Source organism: Dendrobates tinctorius, unplaced genomic scaffold (assembly GCF_039654945.1).
Source record: "Dendrobates tinctorius isolate UK_male_01 unplaced genomic scaffold, ASM3965494v1 ptg000016l, whole genome shotgun sequence".
Taxonomy (NCBI): domain Eukaryota; kingdom Metazoa; phylum Chordata; class Amphibia; order Anura; family Dendrobatidae; genus Dendrobates; species Dendrobates tinctorius.
This window is the reverse complement of record NW_027361684.1, coordinates 16795799-16817966: the sequence shown is the minus strand read 5'-3', so window position 1 is coordinate 16817966 and position 22168 is coordinate 16795799. Positions and strand designations below refer to the sequence as shown.

General features: G+C 51.0%; 1 protein-coding gene across 2 annotated transcripts in view; it reads right to left on the bottom strand.

Annotated features, from left to right (window-relative positions):
- BLTP2 (bridge-like lipid transfer protein family member 2) overlaps positions 1 to 22168 on the bottom strand; it is a 121862-nt gene extending 99694 nt beyond the window's left edge. Inside the window, exons 1-4 of one of the 2 annotated variants that reach the window (XM_073565523.1) lie at positions 21933 to 22168; positions 12468 to 12600; positions 2502 to 2551; positions 1776 to 1929 (exon numbers count right to left, since the gene is read on the bottom strand). In XM_073565523.1, the coding sequence (XP_073421624.1) occupies positions 1776 to 1929; positions 2502 to 2551; positions 12468 to 12600; positions 21933 to 22000 (405 nt within the window). In that variant the 5' untranslated portion in view covers positions 22001 to 22168. The remainder of the gene's footprint in view (positions 1 to 1775; positions 1930 to 2501; positions 2552 to 12467; positions 12601 to 21932) is intronic. The other variant, XM_073565524.1, reaches the window with a different exon arrangement.

Sequence of the window (22168 nt, the reverse complement as noted above, 5' to 3'; positions counted from 1 at the left end):
TTCGTTTATTGGTTGTGCCACAGAAGATGATAATTTATTACTGTAATAAGGTCATTCAACACCAACATAAAATGACTTTCATTGTTTGCCTCTGATCTCTTCCTTCGGCCTGGCAGATTATATCCATTGCTTGGGAAATAGAAATGATGTCACAAGATACCATGTACCGTGTACTGCAGCAAAATGAAAGGCCCGGCAGTCCCAAGGTGTCCCGGGCGTGGGCCCACAAAAGGACAAGGTGTCCCGGGCGTGGGCCCACAAAAGGACAAGGTGTCCCGGGCGTGGGCCCACAAAAGGACAAGGTGTCCCGGGCGTGGGCCCACAAAAGGACAAGGTGTCCCGGGCGTGGGCCCACAAAAGGACAAGGTGTCCCGGGCGTGGGCCCACAAAAGGACAAGGTGTCCCGGGCGTGGGCCCACAAAAGGACAAGGTGTCCCGGGCGTGGGCCCACAAAAGGACAAGGTGTCCCGGGCGTGGGCCCACAAAAGGACAAGGTGTCCCGGGCGTGGGCCCACAAAAGGACAAGGTGTCCCGGGCGTGGGCCCACAAAAGGACAAGGTGTCCCGGGCGTGGGCCCACAAAGGACAAGGTGTCCCGGGCGTGGGCCCACAAAGGACAAGGTGTCCATGCTCTATTCATTCTGCATGGGGGTGCTTGAAAAAGTAAAGTGCAACACTCCGTAGCCCCATAGGGAATGGATGAAGCGCAGGTAACAGAGGAGCACAGCAGCTCTAGTCAAAAGGGAATAAAGTTCCCCACCCTGCCAATCGGTGCAGTTCCACCAATCAAGAAGTTGTCACCTATCTTGTGGATAGCTGACAACTTTTATTCACTGGACAACCCCTTTAAAAATGAACCTGTCATGATGGAACAAAACTGCTGACAAGGATAGAATAGACACCTGGAGACCTGCTTAACCTGACCTGTGTGGAGCCTTTAGATCATACCGTGACTTTTTGAGTTTTATTGTGGTGCAGCTGCTCCGAAAAATGCACCAGGGTCAGTCCCGAATCCTGACATGTTCTTTGGTGTCAGTAATGAGCACTCCTTAACCCTTCCCTTCTGATCTTGATTGATGGCTGCAACAGGTTGGGTGCAACAGATATCAATCAGGAGGAGATGGAAGGGGTTTGCAGCGTGGGCTATAGAGATCTGATAGCATTTCGGAATTAAGCCCCTTTACATTTAGCAATGCACCAGCGATCCCGACCACGATACGACCAGTCAGGATCGCTGGTGCATCGCTAAATGGTCGCTAGTGAGCTGCCAACAGGCAGATCTCACAGCGATGCAGCAGTGATACAGCGGTCGTTACTTACCATTCAGACGAGGCGATGAAGACGTCATCCCGTCCGCGTCCATGCGTTGCTCGTCGGCGCCAGCAGGAAGCGCCCAACGAGAAATGGAGCTGCGCGATCAGCGACAGACAGCGGGCGAGCCGGTCGAAGGTAAGTATCACACATAGCGACACGCTGCTGCGTCACCAAATCGGTGATGCTTTAGCGATATTGCTAGCGATATCGCTATGTGTAAAACCCCCTTTAGCCTATGCTGGTGATGGACTTGTGGGCACAGTTGGAACCAGAAACCGTTATTTCTAGAATCACAGTGCAACTAAAGTACTCAACGCATAGTTTGGGCAGGTCACTTATCTATCCCTGTCAGAAGCTTTGTACCATCAAAACTGCTGGCACTTTCCACTTTCAGCACAACAGGAAAATAGATAAAAAGAAGCGGAGATGTCAGAACTGCAGAGCTGAGCAGACGTTACGTACCGGAGAAAAGATTTTCAGGATTGATGGGTTAAAGGACGCTTTCCCAACATGTTCTGATGTGACGTCAGCATCAGGGACCTGCGTTTGTGGTGGTGAAAAACCCTGTAGATCCGTTCGGATGCGCACTTCCCCAAAGCACAGAGCAAAGTAGTGACTGGAAGTAAATTGTAAAAAACACGATGAACTTACTGCCATTGCCTTGTAAGAAAGCCCTGCGGTCCGCATTACCCAGGTATAAAAGCTAAAGAAATATTGCATGTCTAATCTTGTCTGGGCGAACCTTCCAAAATGTGAGACCTGTCTGCTAAAACCTCCAATAACTCACTGTATGCACGGCCACTAGTGATGAGCGACCGTGCTGGGATAAGGTGTTATCTGAGCATGCTCGGGTGCTAATAAAGTGTCTTCAGCGTGCACGAGTACTATGCTTGAGTCCTCGCGGCTGCATTTCTCGCAGCTGTTTGATAGCCGCAACACATGCAGGGATTGTCTGCTTGTTAGGCAAATCATGTATGTGTTGCATCTGTCGAACACCCACAAGACATGCAGCCGCAAGGACTCGAACATAGTATTCGAGTACGCCGAAGACACTCAGCTAGCACCTGAGCATGCTCAGGTAACACCTTATCCGAGCATGTTCGCTCATCACTAACGGCTGTCCACCAGTCATGTCAGAACCTCCGGGCATTGCCTGCACCCTACCCACCCACAGATTGCAGTACTTACGGCAGCTCATGGTTCAGCAGCTTGCTAGATATCCAGATACTGTCAATTTCCTAAAACAGGCAAATAAATATTCATTAAAAACATTGAAGGATCATTTTTATTTTAGGTGCCTAAACTACGTCCCAGAAAACTAGTCATTGCATGCTTTTAGCAGGCTCCCATCAGGCCTGCAAGTTACTGCTCGTCTCGGCATTTAACCAGTTCCAGACCGGCCCTTTCCCCCATTCACGCTCATGTACATCTCAGGCTTCTTGTCTACATGAAGTTTTAAAGACTTCTAAAGTCTTGTTCACGTCTTCTTAAAAAAAAAAAAAAAAAAATTTACGATACCTGGGGCTTAAAATTTTAATTTTCATATTCAGATTTTTTTTTTATTTTGCCTTTTTTTTTTTTTTTTAAATAGTACAGAGTTAAACTTAAATTATTTCCAAACTGCATTCCCTTTCCATTACCATTATTATATATGGGATATATGTTTTTTCTTGTGGGGGAGGAATAGAGACTGCAGTTTAGAATAGAAGTGACTTTTTTATTGTTTTATTTAGTTTTTCTTGTTTTGTGCTCTTTTTTGTTTATTTGACACATGGTGTCAATATTACAATATATACAATTTTATTGCCAATTTCCTATATAAGCAGTGCTGGCATATTAGCCCCAGTTACAGGGCAAATTTAGCCATCTGACTACACTACGGAGCTGATCTATGTCCCAGCTATTCCTGCACCTTCCTGGCACTGGGTGATCACACGACTGCTGGGACGGCGGAAGGAAGCATTGTTTCCTGAACTATCCGTAGTGTTAGTTCAGTGCTGTGTATACAGCAATCAGGGGGAAAGGGAGGGTGAGAAACGGTCTATGGGGGTCTGGCAGAATCTTATAGCAGCTCCCCACTTCTGCAGCTGCACGATCTCCATGCAGCTTGAGGATCATGTAGACATCCCAGCTAGTACATGGGGGGGATACACAAAAAAAAATACTAGAAAAAAAAAAAAATTAAAAAAAAAAGTTGAAATTTCACTAATAAAGAGCACGTCTATGATGATCACAGGGTTGTGCTCAGTGGATACTGTTGCATTATTTAAAGTAGATGCAATGAGTGAAGTCTAAAGCTGGAGTCACACATAGCGACTTACCAGCGATCCCAACAACGATATCAAGGTGTCAGGATCGCTGGTAAGTCGCTATGTGATTGCTGGTGAGCTGTCACACAGACAGCTTCACCAGCGATCAGCACAGTGATGCCGAGCGCCCGGCATCGCTGGCCATCGCTGTAAAAAATAGAATTAAAATAAAAAAAACAGGATTTTTGTGTTGCTTACCGTAAAATCTGTTTCTCGTAGCCTTCATTGGGGGACACAGAGACCATGGGTGTATGCTGCTGCCACTAGGAGGCTGACACTATGCACAAAAAAAGTTAGCTCCTCCTCCGCAGTGTACACCCCACCGACCGGCAGGGAATTCCTCAGTTAGTGAGAAAGCAGTAGGAGAATTAACAGAATAGATTGAAAACAGAACAAAACTCAACTGTAACCAATCAACCAAAGCAAGAACAGGAGTTGTAGAACATGGGAGGGTGCTGTGTCCCCCAATGAAGGCTACGAGAAACAGATTTTACGGTAAGCAACCCAAAAATCCTGTTTTCTCGGTCGCCTTATTGGGGGACACAGAGACCATGGGACGTCCCAAAGCAGTCCCTGGGGTGGGAAAACAAACTTCCATCAGGCCAGCGGACTCACCACCGCAGCCTGCATAATCCTTCTACCTAGGCTGGCATCCGCCGAAGCGTAGGTGTGGACTTAGTAGAATTTCACAAACATGTGAACCGAAGACAAGGTTGCAGCTTTGCAAAGCTGCAGCGCGGAAGCTCTGTGGCGTACCGCCTAGGAGGCACCCACTGCCTGGGTAGAGTGCGCTGTGATCCCTGGAGGAGCCACTCAATGCTTAAACCGGTAGGCCTCCAAAATTGCCGATCTGATCCAGCGAGCAATAGTGGCCTTTGAAGCTGGGTGACCTTTCCGCGCCCCATCTGGAATGATGAAAAGACTGTCTCTCGCAAGGAAGTCATCCTAGCTAGATAGACTCTCATCGCCCTGACCAGATCCAGCTTGTTCAAGGACCGCTCCCGAGGATGAGTTGGACTTGGACAGAAGGACGGCAGAACAATATCCTCATTGAGGTGAAAAGAGGACACCACCTTCAGAAGGAAAGAGGGCGGAAGCCGCAGAAGTACCTCATCCTGGTGAAGTACCAAATAAGGAGAGCGGCAAGAAAGCCGCCAATTCCGACAGGCGCCGGATGGAAGTGATGGCCACCAGAAAAGCTACCTTCCAAGAAAGGAGAGAAAGGGAAACATCCCTGAGAGGTTCAAAAGGAGGACCTTGCAGAACCTCAAGAACCAGATTAAGATCCCATGGATCCACGGGCGCTCGGTACGGAGGAGCCGTGTGAGCCATGCCCTGAAGAAAGATTTTGACCTGAGGGCGGGAGGCCGTCTTCTGAAATAAAATGAACAGCGCCGAAACTTGACCCTTCAAAGAACTGAGGGCAAGCCCAGCATCCAGCCCTGCCTGAAGAAACGCCAGAACAGAAGGGAGCGAAAAACACATGGGCGCGATGACATTGGCCTTACACCAAGTGAAATAGGTCTTCCAAGTATAGTAATAGACTTTGGAAGATGATGGCTTTCTGGCTCGGATCATGGTATGAATTACTTGATCGGAGAATCCTGCCGGTTTCAAAACCTTGGTCTCAACAGCCACGCCTTTAAAGTGAGCGGCCGAGGATTGGGGTGGCAAATCGTGCCTTGAGACAGCAGATCTGCCCTGTCTGGAAGCTTCCAGGGGGCATCCGCGAGAAGGTTGACAATGTCCGCGAACCAAGACCTTCTGGGCCAATTCTGCGATGAAAATGACTGGAATTCCTTCTGCTTTGATCTTCAACAGCTTGGGAAGAAGAGGCAGGGGAGGGAACAGATAGGGAGTTCAAACTGTGACCAAGGAACGGCCAGAGCGTCGGCGCCCACTGCCAGAGGGTCTCGAGACCTGGAACCAAACTGTGGGACTTTCCTGTTGAGGCGAGACGCCAGCAGGTCTACATCCGGGGTTCCCCACCGAAGGCAGAGCAGATGAAACACTTCCGGATGTAGGGACCATTCTCCCGCCGCGAGACCCTCGCGGCTGAGAAAATCGGCGGCCCAGTTGTCTACGCCGGGAATGTGTACCGCGGAAATTGTCGGAACGGAAATCTCTGCCCAATGAATAATCTTGGACACTTCTGCCAGGGCTGAGACACTTCGTGTCCCTCCTTGGCGGTTGACATATGCCACCGCTGTGGCATTGTCTGTCTGAATCCGGACAGGCAGGCCCCTGAGGAGCCTCTCCCAGTGGATGGGAGCCAGATGGATCGCTCGTATCTCTAGGACGTTGATCGACAGAGCTGATTCCTGAGTCGACCATCGACCCTGAACAGTGTGATTGTGGAACACTGCACCCCAGCCGAGGAGGCTGGCATCCGTTGTTACAGTCTGCCAGTGAATGGGAAGAAAAGAACGACCCAAGAGGATGAGAGGTGACGTCAACCACCAGTTGAGTGACCGCTTGACCTGGTATGAAAGTCGAAATGGGTGATCCAGGGAAAGGACAGACCTGTTCCCCCGAGACAGGATGGCGTGTTGGAGAGGTCTGGAGTGAAAATGGGCAAAGGGAACCGCCTTTATTGCCGCCACCATCTTTCCCAGGACTTTCATGGTTGTTCGGAGAGATGGAAGTCATATGATCTGCAACAATCGTACATCCCGCTGCAGAGAGCCAATTTTTTCTTGTGGGAGAAAAGCCCTCGATCGCCGAGTGTCGAACAATAGACCCAGAAACACAAGACGTTGTGTCGGGACAAGACAGGGCTTCTTCCTGTAGACAAGCCACCCGAAATTGGACAGGGTGTCGAGGACGATGGTAAGACTTTGGCGAGCTTGATGAAAGGATGGAGCTTTGATCAGAATGTCGTCGAGGTACGGAAAGAGAAGGAGACCTCTGATTCTCAACAAGGCCATCAACGCCGCCATGATCTTTGTAAATACTCTGGGTGCGGTGGCGAGACCGAACGGCAGTGCAACGAACTGGTAATGTTCCTGGCGAATCGCACAACGCAGGAACTTCTGTTGCCCGGAGAATATGGGAAGATGTAGATAGGCATCTTGAATGTCTATTGAACACATGAACTCCTGCATCTCCATGGAAGCGATTACCGACCGAAGAGACTCCATTCGGAAGTGACGCAGTCGGACTCTCTAGTTGAGTAACTTGAGGCCCAAGATGGGCGAACTGTCCCGCCTTCTTTCGGTACCACAAACAGGTTTGAATAAAATCCTGTGAAACGTTCTGATTCGGGAACGGGCACAATCACTCTGGAATTGAGGAGAAAAGAGATGGACGCAAAGAACCCCAGAACTAAGGCAGGATCCTTTGGAGGTCGGGACTCGAAAAAACGATCCCGGGGACAAGAAACTAAGTCTATCTTGTATCCTGATGATACAACTTCCCTGACCCAAGTGTCCTCTACTGAGGCAAGCCAGACGTCTCTGAAGAAAAGGAGTCGACCTCCTAATTGGGAAGGACCCCCGGGGGTCCGTTGATAGACATGCTGATGTGGACCGTCCAGATCTGGACCTGGAGGATCTGACCTGGGAGGAGTGAGATCGCCAGGAAGGAGTGGGTCTGAAAGGCACCTTCTTCCTATCCTGGCATGCCTGCGGTCTCTGTTGGTTAGAGAAGTTCTCTGCCGTATTGAAGCGGCGGAAAGATCGAAAGGGCCGAGACTGACGTCTTAGCGGAGGTCTGCGAGGCTTGGACTGAGGGAGGAGGGAACTCGTGCCCCCAGTGGCGTCCTTAATAATCTGGTCCAGCTGGGATCCGAAGAGCCGCGCTCCCTGAAAAGGCAGATTGGAAAGGGACTTTCTTGAAGAGAAATCCGCCTGCCAAGCTTTGAGCCAAATTGTACGTCGGACTGCCACCATGTTGCTTGACGCCTGAACTGCGCAGGACGCGGCATCCAAGGAAGCAGAGAGTAGATAATCCCCTGCATGGGAGATCTGGTTGGCCTGATCAGCCAAATGCCCTGGTTGGGCCTTATCTAGGATGCCCTTGCGGAGATCCTCTGCCCAAGTGGCTATGGCCTTCGCTACCCAAGTGAAGTGAAGGCTGGGCTTAGCACCGCTGCAGCCACTTCAAATGCTGACTTTGCTAAAGATTCTATAATTCTATCATTAGAATCTTGTAACGACGTCACACCTGAAATCGGGAGGACCGTGTTGTTAGAAAGTCTGGACACGGGTGCGTCTACCGAGGGGGAAGCAGACCAGTTATCGGTGAGCTCTTTGGCAAACGGATCCAGTACGCCGAGGCGCTTCCCTCTTTGAAAGCGCCTGGTCGGATTTTCTCTTTCCCTGGTAAGAGTCTTGCCAAACTCAAGAGTGGGAGGCGAAGACCCTGGAAGGTGTTTCTGCCCGTCTGAACGAAACCTCCTGATCTGAGGATTTCGCAGGGGAGTCTGAGATTTCGAAGGTGTGGTGAATCGCAGCAATGAGGTTCTGTACTGTAACCTTCATGTCCGCGTCCTGGTCCGAATCCAGCTCTAAAAACGCTTCACCTGACTCGGGTGAGGAGGCACGGGAGGGCGACTGCTGGGAAGGACTATGTGGGGATGTGAGGCCAGGAGAGGATTCCGGCCGGAGATCCTGCCTGGGTCTTTTGCGGCTTCTGCTGGCTGGCTCAGATGGAATGTCTTGCGACCTGCTGGACCCTGCAGAAGTGTCCAGGGGCAACCTATCAAGAACGGCCACTAGGGACTGAGACACTCTGGTGAGGTCTGCCACAGATTGTGAAAGAGACGAGGCCCAGCCAGGGATGGGGAATTCGCTTTCACGTGGCACAATAGATGGCTCCTGAACGGGGTCAGGGAAGTTTGCGATTGCAAGAGGGGCATGCGAAGAACTGGACTAGAGTGCCCGTGGGGGCCGGCGGCCGGCTACGCTCAGACTTAGAGTTAGACATAAAGATGGAACAGAAGGACCCTGAAGAAAAGCCGGAAGGTTGGGGAACAGAAAGGCAGAGGAGGGTGTCAGTCTGCAGTTGCAGAACTACTCACGGTCCGGTGTCCCCCAAAGCGCTGTACCAGGCTTGTGAGAATTGCAGGACCCCAGCAGGGGATAGCTGACATCTGTCTATCGTCTCCGGCTGACAGGCTGCAAAGATGGCGGCAGCCTGAGGTGGATGAAAAAACTCGGATCAGGAGGGCCAAGAAGAAGGGCGGAGTTAGCCAACTGAACTAAAGGAAACCACCCCCCTTACCCAGCCACAGGCCAAGAGAGGCGGTGGGAGGGCCTAGGAACGGGCGGGAGCGCAGCCGGCCTATGAGTGGGTGGGGGGCGTGGCCGCGACGGGCACGAAGGCCTAAAATGAAGCCGGGGACTAAATTAGAGACGGCGGCCGCCTGTCAGCAATGGGCGGTGCGGAAGTGCCGCAACGCTGCAGCGGCCACACACAACGAAGATGCCGCCAGAACCGCGCCGGAAGATGAATCCCCCGATGAATACAGGCGGGGGGGAGACAAGGCCCGCACCGCAGTCGGGGCCTAGGTGAAATGCGGCGACCGTCGAAGGCGCGGGCCGCATCCTGCAGCGCTGCCTTGGTGCCGCTCCAATGTATCCTTGCGGTGGTTTGCTCCGTGCGCCGCGCCTCTGCTCCAATAAAGGTACCTTCTTTATCCAACGCTGTCTGTTAATCTTTCCCGTGTCTGCGCCTCTTCCGACCGACAGGCTCTGGTGGGCGAGTGGGTGGGAGGCGTTTGGCAAGGACCATCCGTCGCTGGCCCGCATCTGCGCCGAGCTTCTGGTCCGCACGGAGAGCTATGAGGATACGGGGTGGCAGTACACGCCGTACTCATAGTCTCTTTGTGGGAGTACAGTTGTGACTCTTCACACTGTATCCCTCCGGAAACCTGAAAAGGAACGACGCACACTGAGGTAGATAAGGGTCTAATGAAAGACCCGTGTCCACCTCCTACTGACACTAAGCTAAACTGAGGAATTCCCTGCCGGTCGGTGGGGTGTACACTGCGGAGGAGGAGCTAACTTTTTTTGTGCATAGTGTCAGCCTCCTAGTGGCAGCAGCATACACCCATGGTCTCTGTGTCCCCCAATAAGGCGACCGAGAAATATAGTTATTCTCACCTTCCGACGTCCCACGCAGCCATCCTCTCTCCACGCTCCGGTCCCAGTGATCCTTTGCAAGAATGATCGCGAGACGTCACGGTCTCGAGGGATAACAAAGTCTCGCGGTCATTCGTGCAAAGGATTACTGGGAACAGAGCGTGGAGAGAGGATGGCTGCGTGGGACGTCGGAAGGTGAGAATAACAATATTTTTTATTTTAATTCTATTTTTTACAGCTGATCGCTGGTCTCCCGCCTGTCACACACAGCGATGCGTGCTGGCCAGCGGGAGACCAGCGACCAAAGAAATGTCCAGACTAGGTTTCTTGCAGCGATCCCGGCAGGGGGGCCGCTCGCTGATCGCTGTCACACACAGCGATCTCGCTGGTGAGATCGCTGTTACGTCACAAAAGTTGTGACTCAGCAGCGATCTCGCTACCGAGATCGCTATGTGTGACTCCCGCTTAATGACGCCCAACCTGATCTTTTGAATAATGCAAACACAGAGCTATGACTAAAAAGTGGTTTGTGCAATGGCCGATTTCCTTAAAATCGATCTATGTTCTGTCAAGAATCTAGGATACTCCTCCACAAATCAGTGACCTCCACTCCCAGACTTTTCTCGTGCTGCACCATATCTCTGGATAGCGCAAGAGTTAAATTCATTCTCAACATCAACAGTTTTAGACATGATATAAAATCCAGTTTTTGAGGCAAGGATCTGTGTTTTTACTACTTGTACCATCTGAAATGAAGAACCTCGTCCAACATGCTGACACTTTATAAGATTTTTGGTAATAGTGTGTAATTAGGGAAAGTAATACAACACTGGTACAATGTACAAAAGACCGAAACTTTCACAACAGAAGGAAAAAAAAAAAAAAGTAAAACAAATGGTCAAATGCTGTCTAGATAAGATATAAATTATTTTACAATTGTCTACATAATGGGGTTGTCCACTTTCATACCTGTAAAGGGCCCGTTACACATAGCGATATCGCTAGCAATATGGCTATAACGTCACTGGTTTTGTGACGCAGCAGCGATATTGCTAGCGATATCGCTATATGTGACACCTCTGACCGGCTCCCCCGCTGGTTATCGCTGATCGCGCGAAAAGGTCCTGGGCCGTTTCTCGTCATCCTGTGGCGCCGACAAGCGACGCGTGGACGTCTTCATCGCCTCGTATGACAGGCAAGTAGCGACCCCCGACCGCTGCTATGTCGCTGGTAAGATCTGCCTGTGTGGCAGCTCACTAGCGACCACTTAGCGATGCACCAGCGATCCTGACCGCGTCATATCGTTGTCGGGATCGCTGGTGCATCGCTAAGTGTAACGGGGCCCTTACTTGTCCTTAGGGCTCATGCAAATGGGTCCAAAGATGGATCACAATGCCTGGACTGGCCATAGCTCTCACGACCCGAGTGTGCCATCCTCATAGACCTATAAGACACTGTTATACTCAGGTTTGGAGACCCGCGGCCAGTCTATGCATTGTGGTCTGTGCTTGGACTGAGATCCACAGACCTCTGCATGAACCCTTCAGCTGTTATCACCTCTGGCAGAGGGTGGAGGTAAAACTGTATGCAGTGGAATAGCAAAGCTTGGGGCACAGTTTAGTGGGTGCTGCACCCAAGCTCCTATTGTCTTCAACAGTAGCTGATCTGCAGTACCCGGCAGCAGACACTACACAGTTTGTGAAGCTGTGGTGTTCAGCACAGTACATTGCTTACATCCGGCTATTGGGTGGAGGTGTTAGATGTCGGACCCCTACCAATCTGACATTGATGATCTAGGCCAAGGATAGATCACCAATATAAAAGTATTTAAAAAACCCTTTAAAAGATGTAGCCCACCCCTCGGTCATAACCACAAAATATGCCATTATCATCTGACAGATGTGGGTCCCATCTGAAACCAAAAATTGTCTGAATGGGGCCCTATATTGCGGTGATTTGAATAAAGAGGTGAAAACACATTTGCAGGTCTCTCCATTCACCCTTACGGGTGTTTATAATAATCTTTATTTTTATATAGCGCTAACATATTCCTCAGCGCTTTACAGTTTGCACACATTATCACTGTCCCCGATGGGGCTCACAATCTAAATTCCCTATCAGTATGTCTTTGGAGTGTGGGAGGAAACCGGAGTACCCGGAGGAAACCCACGCAAACACAGGGAGAGCATAAAAACTCCTGGCAGATGTTGTCCTTGGTCGGATTCGAACCCAGGACCCCAGCGCTGCAAGGCTTTTTTTTTTTTTTTTTTTAAAAAGGCAAAGCAAGTCTCATCAGCCATTTTCAGAACTCAAACAGAAATGTACGTTGCGTGCTGTGCATGCGGGGGCCACATTTTCATCACCAGATGCCCAAGACGAGGGCCTATCCCCGATGTGGGCCCTACAGTCATCAGACATTTATGGCATATACTGTAGTTATTCTATGAATGTCTGGGAAAACTATTTTAAAAATTGCTGTAACAGTGTGCCCCCCATCTACAGTATATTTACTCCAAATAATAATTGTAAGCTGCATTATAAGACGGCCCAGCTCATATATAGCTGCAGGCTACAATCCTAGATCTGGTGTCCTGATTACACCACTATACACAGACGGAAAACAAGAACATTCACGTCACAGGAAAGAAGGAATCATCAGGCCGAGTCCATGAGTGATGCTCCTTATCTACCTAGCCTTAATGGAAAATGTAGTTAGGAAGTGCAATCCCTGTTCCCCTCACATCTCCGGATACACAACTCACCAGGGTTTGCTGCTGCTGCTTCCCAAACTTCAAACTGATGTTCTGAAACCAGAAGAACCCGAGGCTTCCGATTCTCAGCTCCGCGCCAAGTTTCCTCTGACACCAGCTACTGGCCAGGCGATAAAGCAGCCATCTACGGATGGGACACATTCATTAGCACAAGGATACAAGGTAGCAGATCTTTCCACCTGCAACCCCTACATTAAATACAATCCTGATCTGTTACATTATTCCAAAAAGTAGATAAATACATTAATTTTTCTTAAAGGGAACCTGTCTCATGAAAAAATGCTATTACCTGCAGAGATGGGGTTAATCTGCAGGTTAAGTGTTGTGAACCTGCCTGGCGGCCGCACTTAAGCACCCACTTTATTCCCCTTGGGTTTCAGTCACCACTCTGTGTATAGAGAGCGACGGATGTAACTGCGCCCCCAGCACTGACTGACAGCCGGCCCTAATACTGAGCTGCTGTCAGTCAGTACCGGCACTGCTCTCCATGCACAGAGCAAAGACTGAACCTGTTCAGGAACGGTCATGACAGTGTGAGAATTTCACATTGTCACAATTCTGCAGTCACATAAAATGAATGTAAAACTTTTTTCAGACAGAAAATCTATTCTATTATTTCTAAACCCTGTTTTTCGGTGATTCCTTTGTATCCCTGTTCATACTGCACCCACACGCACAAATGATACATTTGAAAGGTAAACTTGCCCCCTTCAGCAAGAAAATAGCCAAACAAACTACACATCCACAATTTGATAAAAAAAACACAGTTTAAACATTAATTTTCATAAACCTGCAGTAAGGAAAAATGACCTGCAGGTGGCACCACAGTACCCCAAAGCACACTACCAAACATGCACTGCTTTTTCGCTGATTACTTCGCCCCCCACACACGATACACCATTTGAAAGGTAAACTTGCTCCCTTCAGCAAGAAAACAGCCAAACAAACCATACATTCACAAATGTATCACTAAATATAGTTTAAACATTCATTTTCATAAACCTGCAGAAAGACACAATGACCTGCAGGCGGCACCTCAACCGGAAAACATTTTTTGGCCTCTACTTATCAAAACAGTTTACGGCATTACCAAGCTACATTTACATTTGACCAGCTTGCTTTTTCTGAAATTGCCTGCGCCCCCGATGACCAATGTGCGAAAATTTCACACGGGCCAAGCTAGTACTCTTTAATTATGTCTTTTACTTGCAGAGCTGAGTGACAGCCATTACAGCTTCCAAAAGTACAGTGAAGGGTCAATGCATAGAGGATAAAAATCAACAGGGGTCCATCCACCTCCAAAAAAAAAAAAGTCAACGAGAGCTCGCAGGAAGCAAGTTTACACGGTTTCTTTCAGCATCATTGCCATTTTCTTCTAGCGAATGATGGCATCGGAGAAGGTGGGACCCTCGTTGAGAGGATACGTTATGTGGCATCAGTGCCCTTAGTGGGGTGACGTCTTGGGAGTAAAACATGTAAAATCATTTAAGTGATAAAAAAAAATTAAGGGATCCTGTCCACACAAAAAAAGAAAAGATCAAACCAAGTAGAGGCGCTGAGTGAACGCTTGGTTTGCCGTAGGAATTCACTGCGCCTTCCCTCCGCATGGTTTCCTTTCGCTGCCTCCAGTAAATCCATCTATGTCAATGAAGTAAGAGGAGGGCAGAGAAAGATGGAAAACAAGTGGAAAGGAGCAGCCAGTGCTGGGTCAGAATCAGAACGGTCACTTTGTGCTGACAGATTGCCTTTAGGCGGACTCTATAAAAAATAAGGAAACAAAAAAAACAAAAAAAAACAACGTAAGCTGCAAATTCAGTGTCCAGTGTATCGGAGTTTTAGGATCCGCACATCCATCTACCGCGGTAAGAAGTACATGTCAAGTGCGCGGGGCGTCAGGCGGCCATACAAAGCATTACAATGGAAGCGGTGTGACGACAGCGCGCACACACGTGGAATCCACCAACTCACACACAATGTAACCACTTTTTTATTTCTGCTACGCGCAGAGCAGGGCGATTCCCACCGATAACCTCCGCACTCCTGACACATTACTGGGCCAGGGGGTCCTGGCTACTGACAAAATCAGCCCTAACAAGTGGGCCTGGCTCCTTGGTTGTCACTGACATTAGCCATGTGACTACCAGGAGAGAGAGCTGCGAGTCCATCTGTGTCTGCTAGGGACGTGGGATGACGTACCGCTACGAATGCACACAAAATAGGGGCCGAGGCAGTGACAACCACAGATGTAGGGGGGCTTCTGAGATTACTGTGAAGATAGAGGGGATACTGTGATTTCTGGGGATCTGGAAGTAACTGCTGTGACTACTAGGGAGTCTGCTAGAATACTGGGAGAGTGCAGGAGACTGCTGCGACTGCTGGGGAAGGGAAGTTGAGGGCCTGTTTTTATCATTGAGGCAGTGAGAGTGGCATTGCTGTACCTCCAAAGAAAAAGAAGGGCCGTGTACTCCAACAATTGGAGTGATAGGGGTAAGGGAAGGAGCCATCACTGTGAATGAACGTTGAAGAGGGAACACCTCTTAGGTACTAAAGGGACCGCCATAGACACTACAAGGGTGGACCTCCCCGGCCAAAACTTGAAACATTAGAGAGGTTGTTCAGTGAAAACAAATGATCACTAGTGATGAGCGGGTATACTCGTTGCTCGGGTGGTCTCCGAGTATTTTGGCGTGCTCGGAGGTTTAGATTTCGTTGTCTCAGCTGCATGTATTGCGACTTGTAGACAGGCTGAATATACATGTGTGGAATGCCTGTTTGTTAGGGAATCCCCACATGTATTCAAGATGTCTAGCAGCCACAAATTATGCAGCTGAGACGCCGAAAACGAAATCTCCGAGCACGCCAAAATACTCGGAGACCACCCGAGCAACGAGTATACTCGCTCATCACTAGTGATCACCTATCCATGGGATTGGTGATGATAACTTGTTGATCAGTGGAGGGCCGACCTCTGTAACCTGCACCGATCGGCAGCACAGGGAGCTTACACCCCCTTTAGAATGGAGGGGCACTGCGCACGCTGGACGGCCGCTCCACTCATCTCCTATAGGGCTGCGCTTTGCTTTTTCTGGCAGACCTATAGAGAATGCATGGAGCGGCCGTCCGACATCTGACCTGCTGCTATATTTTGTAACATGGATAAAAGTGGCCCATCGGGGGATAAAAAAATAATCAGAAAAAAGGTTTGAAGATGTGACCGGGGACTGGAGGGGTCCGATGACGTCCTCTGCAGCTTCCCACTATCCTGCGCCTCAGACTGACAGATCTCTTCCTATACACTCAGTGAGGAGTGGGGAGACGCTGGCCGGGGGGCTCCTCCGGACCACTCAGGTCCATGACACTTTTCTCTGACATGCCGCAGCTTTTCCACATAAAACACACCCAACTGCCATAATGCGGACAGTGTCTGCTTCACACGGCGGATTCAGGACGCGACTGACCACGGCGTCCCTACACGGCTTTGTTCACACTGGTGTTTATGATACACTTTGATATTGAAGCCGATCCATTTCAAAATCCACATAAAAAACTCAGTGTGAACATAAACTAATGGTGAAGAAGCAGAGAAAGTGCTGCGGACTGTGCCGTGATCTGTCCTGTGTGCGCAGCACCGGTGACCCAGAGAAAGGCCTTGTGTCAACATGAGGAGCACAGCCCAGCATTGTGTGAGGCTCAGGGTGCACCCACGGTACACAGAGGTGCACCCATATCCACAGCCCAGCATTGTGTGAGGCTCAGGGTGCACCCGCGGTACACAGAGGCGCACCCATACCCACAGCCCAGCATTGTGTGAGGCACAGGGTGGTCCCCGGTACACAGAGGTGCATCCATATCCACAGCCCAGCATTGTGTGAGGCACAGGGTGGACCCCGGTACACAGAGGTGCATCCATATCCACAGCCCAGCATTGTGTGAGGCACAGGGTGGACCCGCGGTACAGAGGTGCACCCATACCCACAGCCCAGCATTGTGTGAGGCACAGGGTGGACTCCGGTACACAGAGGTGCATCCATATCCACAGCCCAGCATTGTGTGAGGCACAGGGTGGACCTGCGGTACAGAGGTGCACCCATACCCACAGCCCAGCATTGTGTGAGGCACAGGGTGGACTCCGGTACACAGAGGTGCATCCATATCCACAGCCGAGCATTGTGTGAGGCACAGGGTGGACCCGCGGTACAGAGGTGCACCCATACCCACAGCCCAGCATTGTGTGAGGCACAGGGAGGACCCCGGTACACAGAGGTGCACCCTTATCAGCAGCCCAGCATTGTGTGAGGCACAGGGTGGACCCGCGGTACAGAGGTGCACCCATACCCACAGCCCAGCATTGTGTGAGGCACAGGGAGGACCCCGGTACACAGAGGTGCACCCTTATCAGCAGCCCAGCATTGTGTGAGGCACAGGGTGGACCCGCGGTACAGAGGTGCACCCATACCCACAGCCCAGCATTGTGTGAGGCACAGGGCGGACCCCGGTACACAGAGGTGCACCCTTATCAGCAGCCCAGCATTGTGTGAGGCACAGGGTGGACCCGCGGTACACAAAGGTGCAGCCATACCCACAGCCCAGCATTGTGTGAGGCACAGGGTGGACCCGCGGTACACAAAGGTGCAGCCATACCCACAGCCCAGCATTGTGTGAGGCACAGGGTGGACCCCGGTACACAGAGGTGCACCCATACCCACAGCCCAGCATTGTGTGAGGCACAGGGTGGACCCGCGGTACACAAAGGTGCAGCCATACCCACAGCCCAAAACGCCTGCAGTCTCTGCACAAGGTGAAGAACACGGGAAAATGGAAAACTGGCTGTGGGCTTGTCAGAAACTGCTGTCCACTTCTACCTCCGCCAGGTGACACCGAGGGAAAGGGGAAAATAATTGAGAGGACGGGGCGTGGGTGACACATATGGGGGTAACTAATATGTATAAAGCAAGGTGGGTGACGTGTGTACAGCGGGACGGGCGATGTACACAGGTGAGAGAGCTATGGTGAGGTGTTATCCGGGTACGCTCAGGTGCTCAAAAATATGTTAGAGTCCCCGTGGCTGCCTGTATCCCGGCTGTTAGCCAGCCGCAACATATGCAGTGATCACATAACAAACAGGCCGTCCCTGCAGGTGTTGCTGCTGTCTAACAGCCGTGGGGGCTGTAACATGTTTTTTCGAGCACACCAAAGACACTCCGCTAGCACCCGAGCATGGCGGATAACAAAGTGGGACGGGAGGCCTGCACACAGCACAATAAGAACCATCTACACTCACTGGCCACTTTATTAGGTACACCTGTCCAACTGTGTGTTAAGACTTAATTTCTAATCAGCCAATCACATGGCGGCAACTCAGTGCATTTAGGCATGTAGACATGGTCAAGACAATCTCCTGCAGTTCAAACCGAGCATCAGTATGGGGAAGAAAGGTGATTTGAGTGCCTTTGAACGTGGCATGATTGTTGGTGCCAGAAGGGCTGGTCTGAGTATTTCAGAAACTGCTGATCTACTGGGATTTTCACGCACAACCATCTCTAGGGTTTACAGAGAATGGTCCGAAAAAGAAAAAAAATCCAGTGAGCGGCAGTTCTGTGGCCGGAAATGCCTTGTTGATGCCAGAGGTCAGAGGAGAATGGGCAGACTGGTTCGAGCTGATAGAAAGGCAACAGTGACTCAAATTGCCACCCGTTACAACCAAGGTAGGCAGAAGAGCATCTCTGAACGCACAGTGCGTCGAACTTTGAGGCAGATGGGCTACAGCAGCAGAAGACCACACTGGGTACCACTCCTCTCAGCTAAGAACAGGAAACTGAGGCTACAATTTGCACAAGCTCATCGAAATTGGACAGTAGAAGATTGGAAAAACGTTGCCTGGTCTGATGAGTCTCGATTTCTGCTGCGACATTCGGATGGTAGGGTCAGAATTTGGCGTAAACAACATGAAAGCATGGATCCATCCTGCCTTGTATCAACGGTTCAGGCTGGTGGTGGTGGTGTCATGGTGTGGGGAATTTTTTCTTGGCACTCTTTGGGCCCCTTGGTACCAATTGAGCATCGTTGCAACGCCACAGCCTACCTGAGTATTGTTGCTGACCATGTCCATCCCTTTATGACCACAATGTACCCAACATCTGATGGCTACTTTCAGCAGGATAATGCGCCATGTCATAAAGCTCGAATCATCTCAGATTGGTTTCTTGAACATGACAATGAGTTTACTGTACTCAAATGGCCTCCTCAGTCACCAGATCTCAATCCAATAGAGCATCTTTGGGATGTGGTGGAACGGGAGATTCGCATCAGGGATGTGCAGCCGACAAATCTGCGCCAACTGTGTGATGCCATCATGTCAATATGGTCCAAAATCTCTGAGGAATGCTTCCAGCACCTTGTTGAATCTCTGCCACGAATAATTGAGGCAGTTCTGAAGGCAAAAGGGGGTCCAACCCCTTACTAGCATGGTGTACCTAATAAAGTGGCCAGTGAGTGTATATATATATATAATTGTCTTATCATGTCTGTCTGTAACCGAAATCCTGCGTCGCTGATTGGTCGCGGCAGTTAGGCCGTGACCAATCAGCAACAGTCGCTTAGTCGTCGCTGCAACACGGCCACATCGCTTATTGTACAGGCACATTACAGCCATTAAAGGCATCACTGCTGCGTCTCTCATTACACAGGCACAGTCCTGTACATATACATTAGGTAAGAGCAGAAAAGTGACTGCAGCTCTGGGTGTAACTTGCATACAATACATTAGGTAAGATCTGAACAGTGACTGCAGCTCTGGCTGTAACAGGAGTATAATACATTAGGTAAGAGCAGAATGGTGACTGCAGCTCTGGGTGTAACTGGACTACAATACATTAGGTAAGAGCAGAAAAGTGACTGCAGCTCTGGGTGTAACTTGCATACAATACATTAGGTAAGATCTGAACAGTGACTGCAGCTCTGGCTGTAACAGGAGTATAATACATTTGGTAAGAGCAGAACGGTGACTGCAGCTCTGGCTGTAACAGGAGTATAATACATTAGGTAAGAGCAGAATGGTGACTGCAGCTCTGGGTGTAACTGGACTACAATACATTAGGTAAAAGCAGAAGTGACTGCAGCTCTGGGACTAACTGGAGTACAATACAGTAGGTAACAGCAGAACAGTGACTGCAGATCTGGGTGTAACTGGAGTACAATACATTAGGTAACAGTAGAACAGTGACTGCAGCTCTGGGTGTAACTTGCGTACAATACATTAGGTAAGAGAAGAACGGTGACTGCAGCTCTGGCTGTAACAGGAGTATAATACATTAGGTAAGAGCAGAATGGTGACTGCAGCTCTGGGTGTAACTGGACTACAATACATTAGGTAAAAGCAGAAGTGACTGCAGCTCTGGGACTAACTGGAGTACAATACATTAGGTTACAGCAGAACAGTGACAGCAGCTCCGGGTGTAACAGGAGTATAATACACTAGATGGTGGCCCGATTCTATCGCATCGGGTATTTTAGAGTCTCTGTTAAAATAAAAAATAGTTATATACTCACCTTTCGACGACCACCAGACTCTGTCCCTCCTCTCACCACGCGCCCGGTATCTTCCGGTTCCAGTAATGCTTAGCGAGAAGGGCTGAAGATGACGTCACTCTCGCGAGAGTGTGACGTCATCAGCGGTGTTTCGCGCAAAGCATTACTGGAACCGGAAGATGACGGGAGCATGGAGAGGAGAGAAAAAGAGTCCGGGGGCCGTTGGGAGGTGAGTATATAACTATTTTTTATTTTAACAGAGACTCTAGAATACCCGATGCGATAGAATCGGGCCACCATCTAGTACCCATTATAAACATCACCTATATATACTGGGTTACAGGCAATATGTAGAGCGGGATGTGTGAGGTTTATACTGGAGAACATACATATCTCAAAAATAAGTATACAGCGGGATAGGAGATACATATAGTGAGATGTGATGGGAATATGGGGGGTACACACTAAATAGGGGAGGAGGAGGACAAGTGTTACATATGATGGCGATACAAGTTTTATGTGGGGGTAGGTGTTATACATGGGTATCCATGGTACATATGGGGGGATACATGTATATGGGGTAGGTGTTATATAGGGTGGACACGCTGTATAGGGGGATATGTTACATATGGGGGACACACGCTATATATGGGGTAGGTTTTAAATAGGGGACACACGCTGTATGGGGCATAGGTGTTATATAGGGGTGACACGCTGTATAGGGGGATATGTGTTATATAGGGGTGACACACGCTGTATAGGGGGATGTGTGTTATATAGGGGTGACACACGATGTATAGGGGGATGTGTGTTATATAGGGGTGACACACGCTGTATAGGGGGATGTGTGTTATATAGGGGTGACACACGCTGTATAGGGGGATGTGTGTTATATAGGGGTGACACGCTGTATAGGGGGATGTGTGTTATATAGGGGTGACACACGCTGTATAGGGGGATATGTGTTATATAGGGGTGATACACGCTGTACATATGGGCTGTAAGCTGCATGTATGAGGCATCCTCCTGTCAGGGGCTGTGCCCGGAGCAGTGCCGATGCCCCCGTCAGGGGCTGTGCCCGGAGCAGTGCCGATGCCCCAGTCAGGGGCTGTGCCCGGAGCAGTGCCGATGCCCCCGCCGGGGGCTGTGCCCGGAGCAGTACCGATGCCCCCGTCAGGGGCTGTGCCCGGAGCAGTGCCGATGCCCCCGTCAGGGGCTGTGCTCGGAGCAGTACTGATGCCCCCCGTCAGGGGCTGTGCCCGGAGCAGTGCCGATGCCCCCCGTCAGGGGCTGTGCCCGGAGCAGTGCCGATGCCCCCGTCAGGGGCTGTGCTCGGAGCAGTACTGATGCCCCCCGTCAGGGGCTGTGCCCGGAGCAGTGCCGATGCCCCCCGTCAGGGGCTGTGCCCGGAGCAGTGCCGATGCCCCCCGTCAGGGGCTGTGCCCGGAGCAGTGCCGATGCCCCCCGTCAGGGGCTGTGCCCGGAGCAGTGCCGATGCCCCCCGTCAGGGGCTGTGCCCGGAGCAGTGCCGATGCCCCCCGTCAGGGGCTGTGCCCGGAGCAGTGCCGATGCCCCCGCCGGGGGCTGTGCCCGGAGCAGTGCCGATGCCCCCCGTCAGGGGCTGTGCCCGGAGCAGTGCCGATGCCCCCCGTCAGGGGCTGTGCCCGGAGCAGTGCCGATGCCCCCGCCGGGGGCTGTGCCCGGAGCAGTGCCGATGCCCCCCGTCAGGGGCTGTGCCCGGAGCAGTGCCGATGCCCCCCGTCGGGGGCTGTGCCCGGAGCAGTGCCGATGCCCCCGCCGGGGGCTGTGCCCGGAGCAGTGCCGATGCCCCCCGTCAGGGGTCAGAGAGACAGCAGCAGTCACCGCTCAGCGCCACGTCTGACAGCTCCTCCCGGCAGCCCCAGGCCCCGCTCTGCCCCCGGTACCCACCGTCCTAGCAGCAGGGCGCACACCGCCAGGAGCAGCAGCGCCAGCAGCACCGCGGAGATGATGGGCATGGTGCCTACCCGGGAACCCGGGCCACCGACACCGGCCAACCGGCGCCTGACACTGTCACACCGATCCGGGGGAGCATGGAGGTCCCTCCTCCTCCGGAGCCACTATCCCGGGAACAGGAAGTGAGAGGGGGCCGAGCGCGGCATCATGTGAGGAGGAGGCGGGGAGGC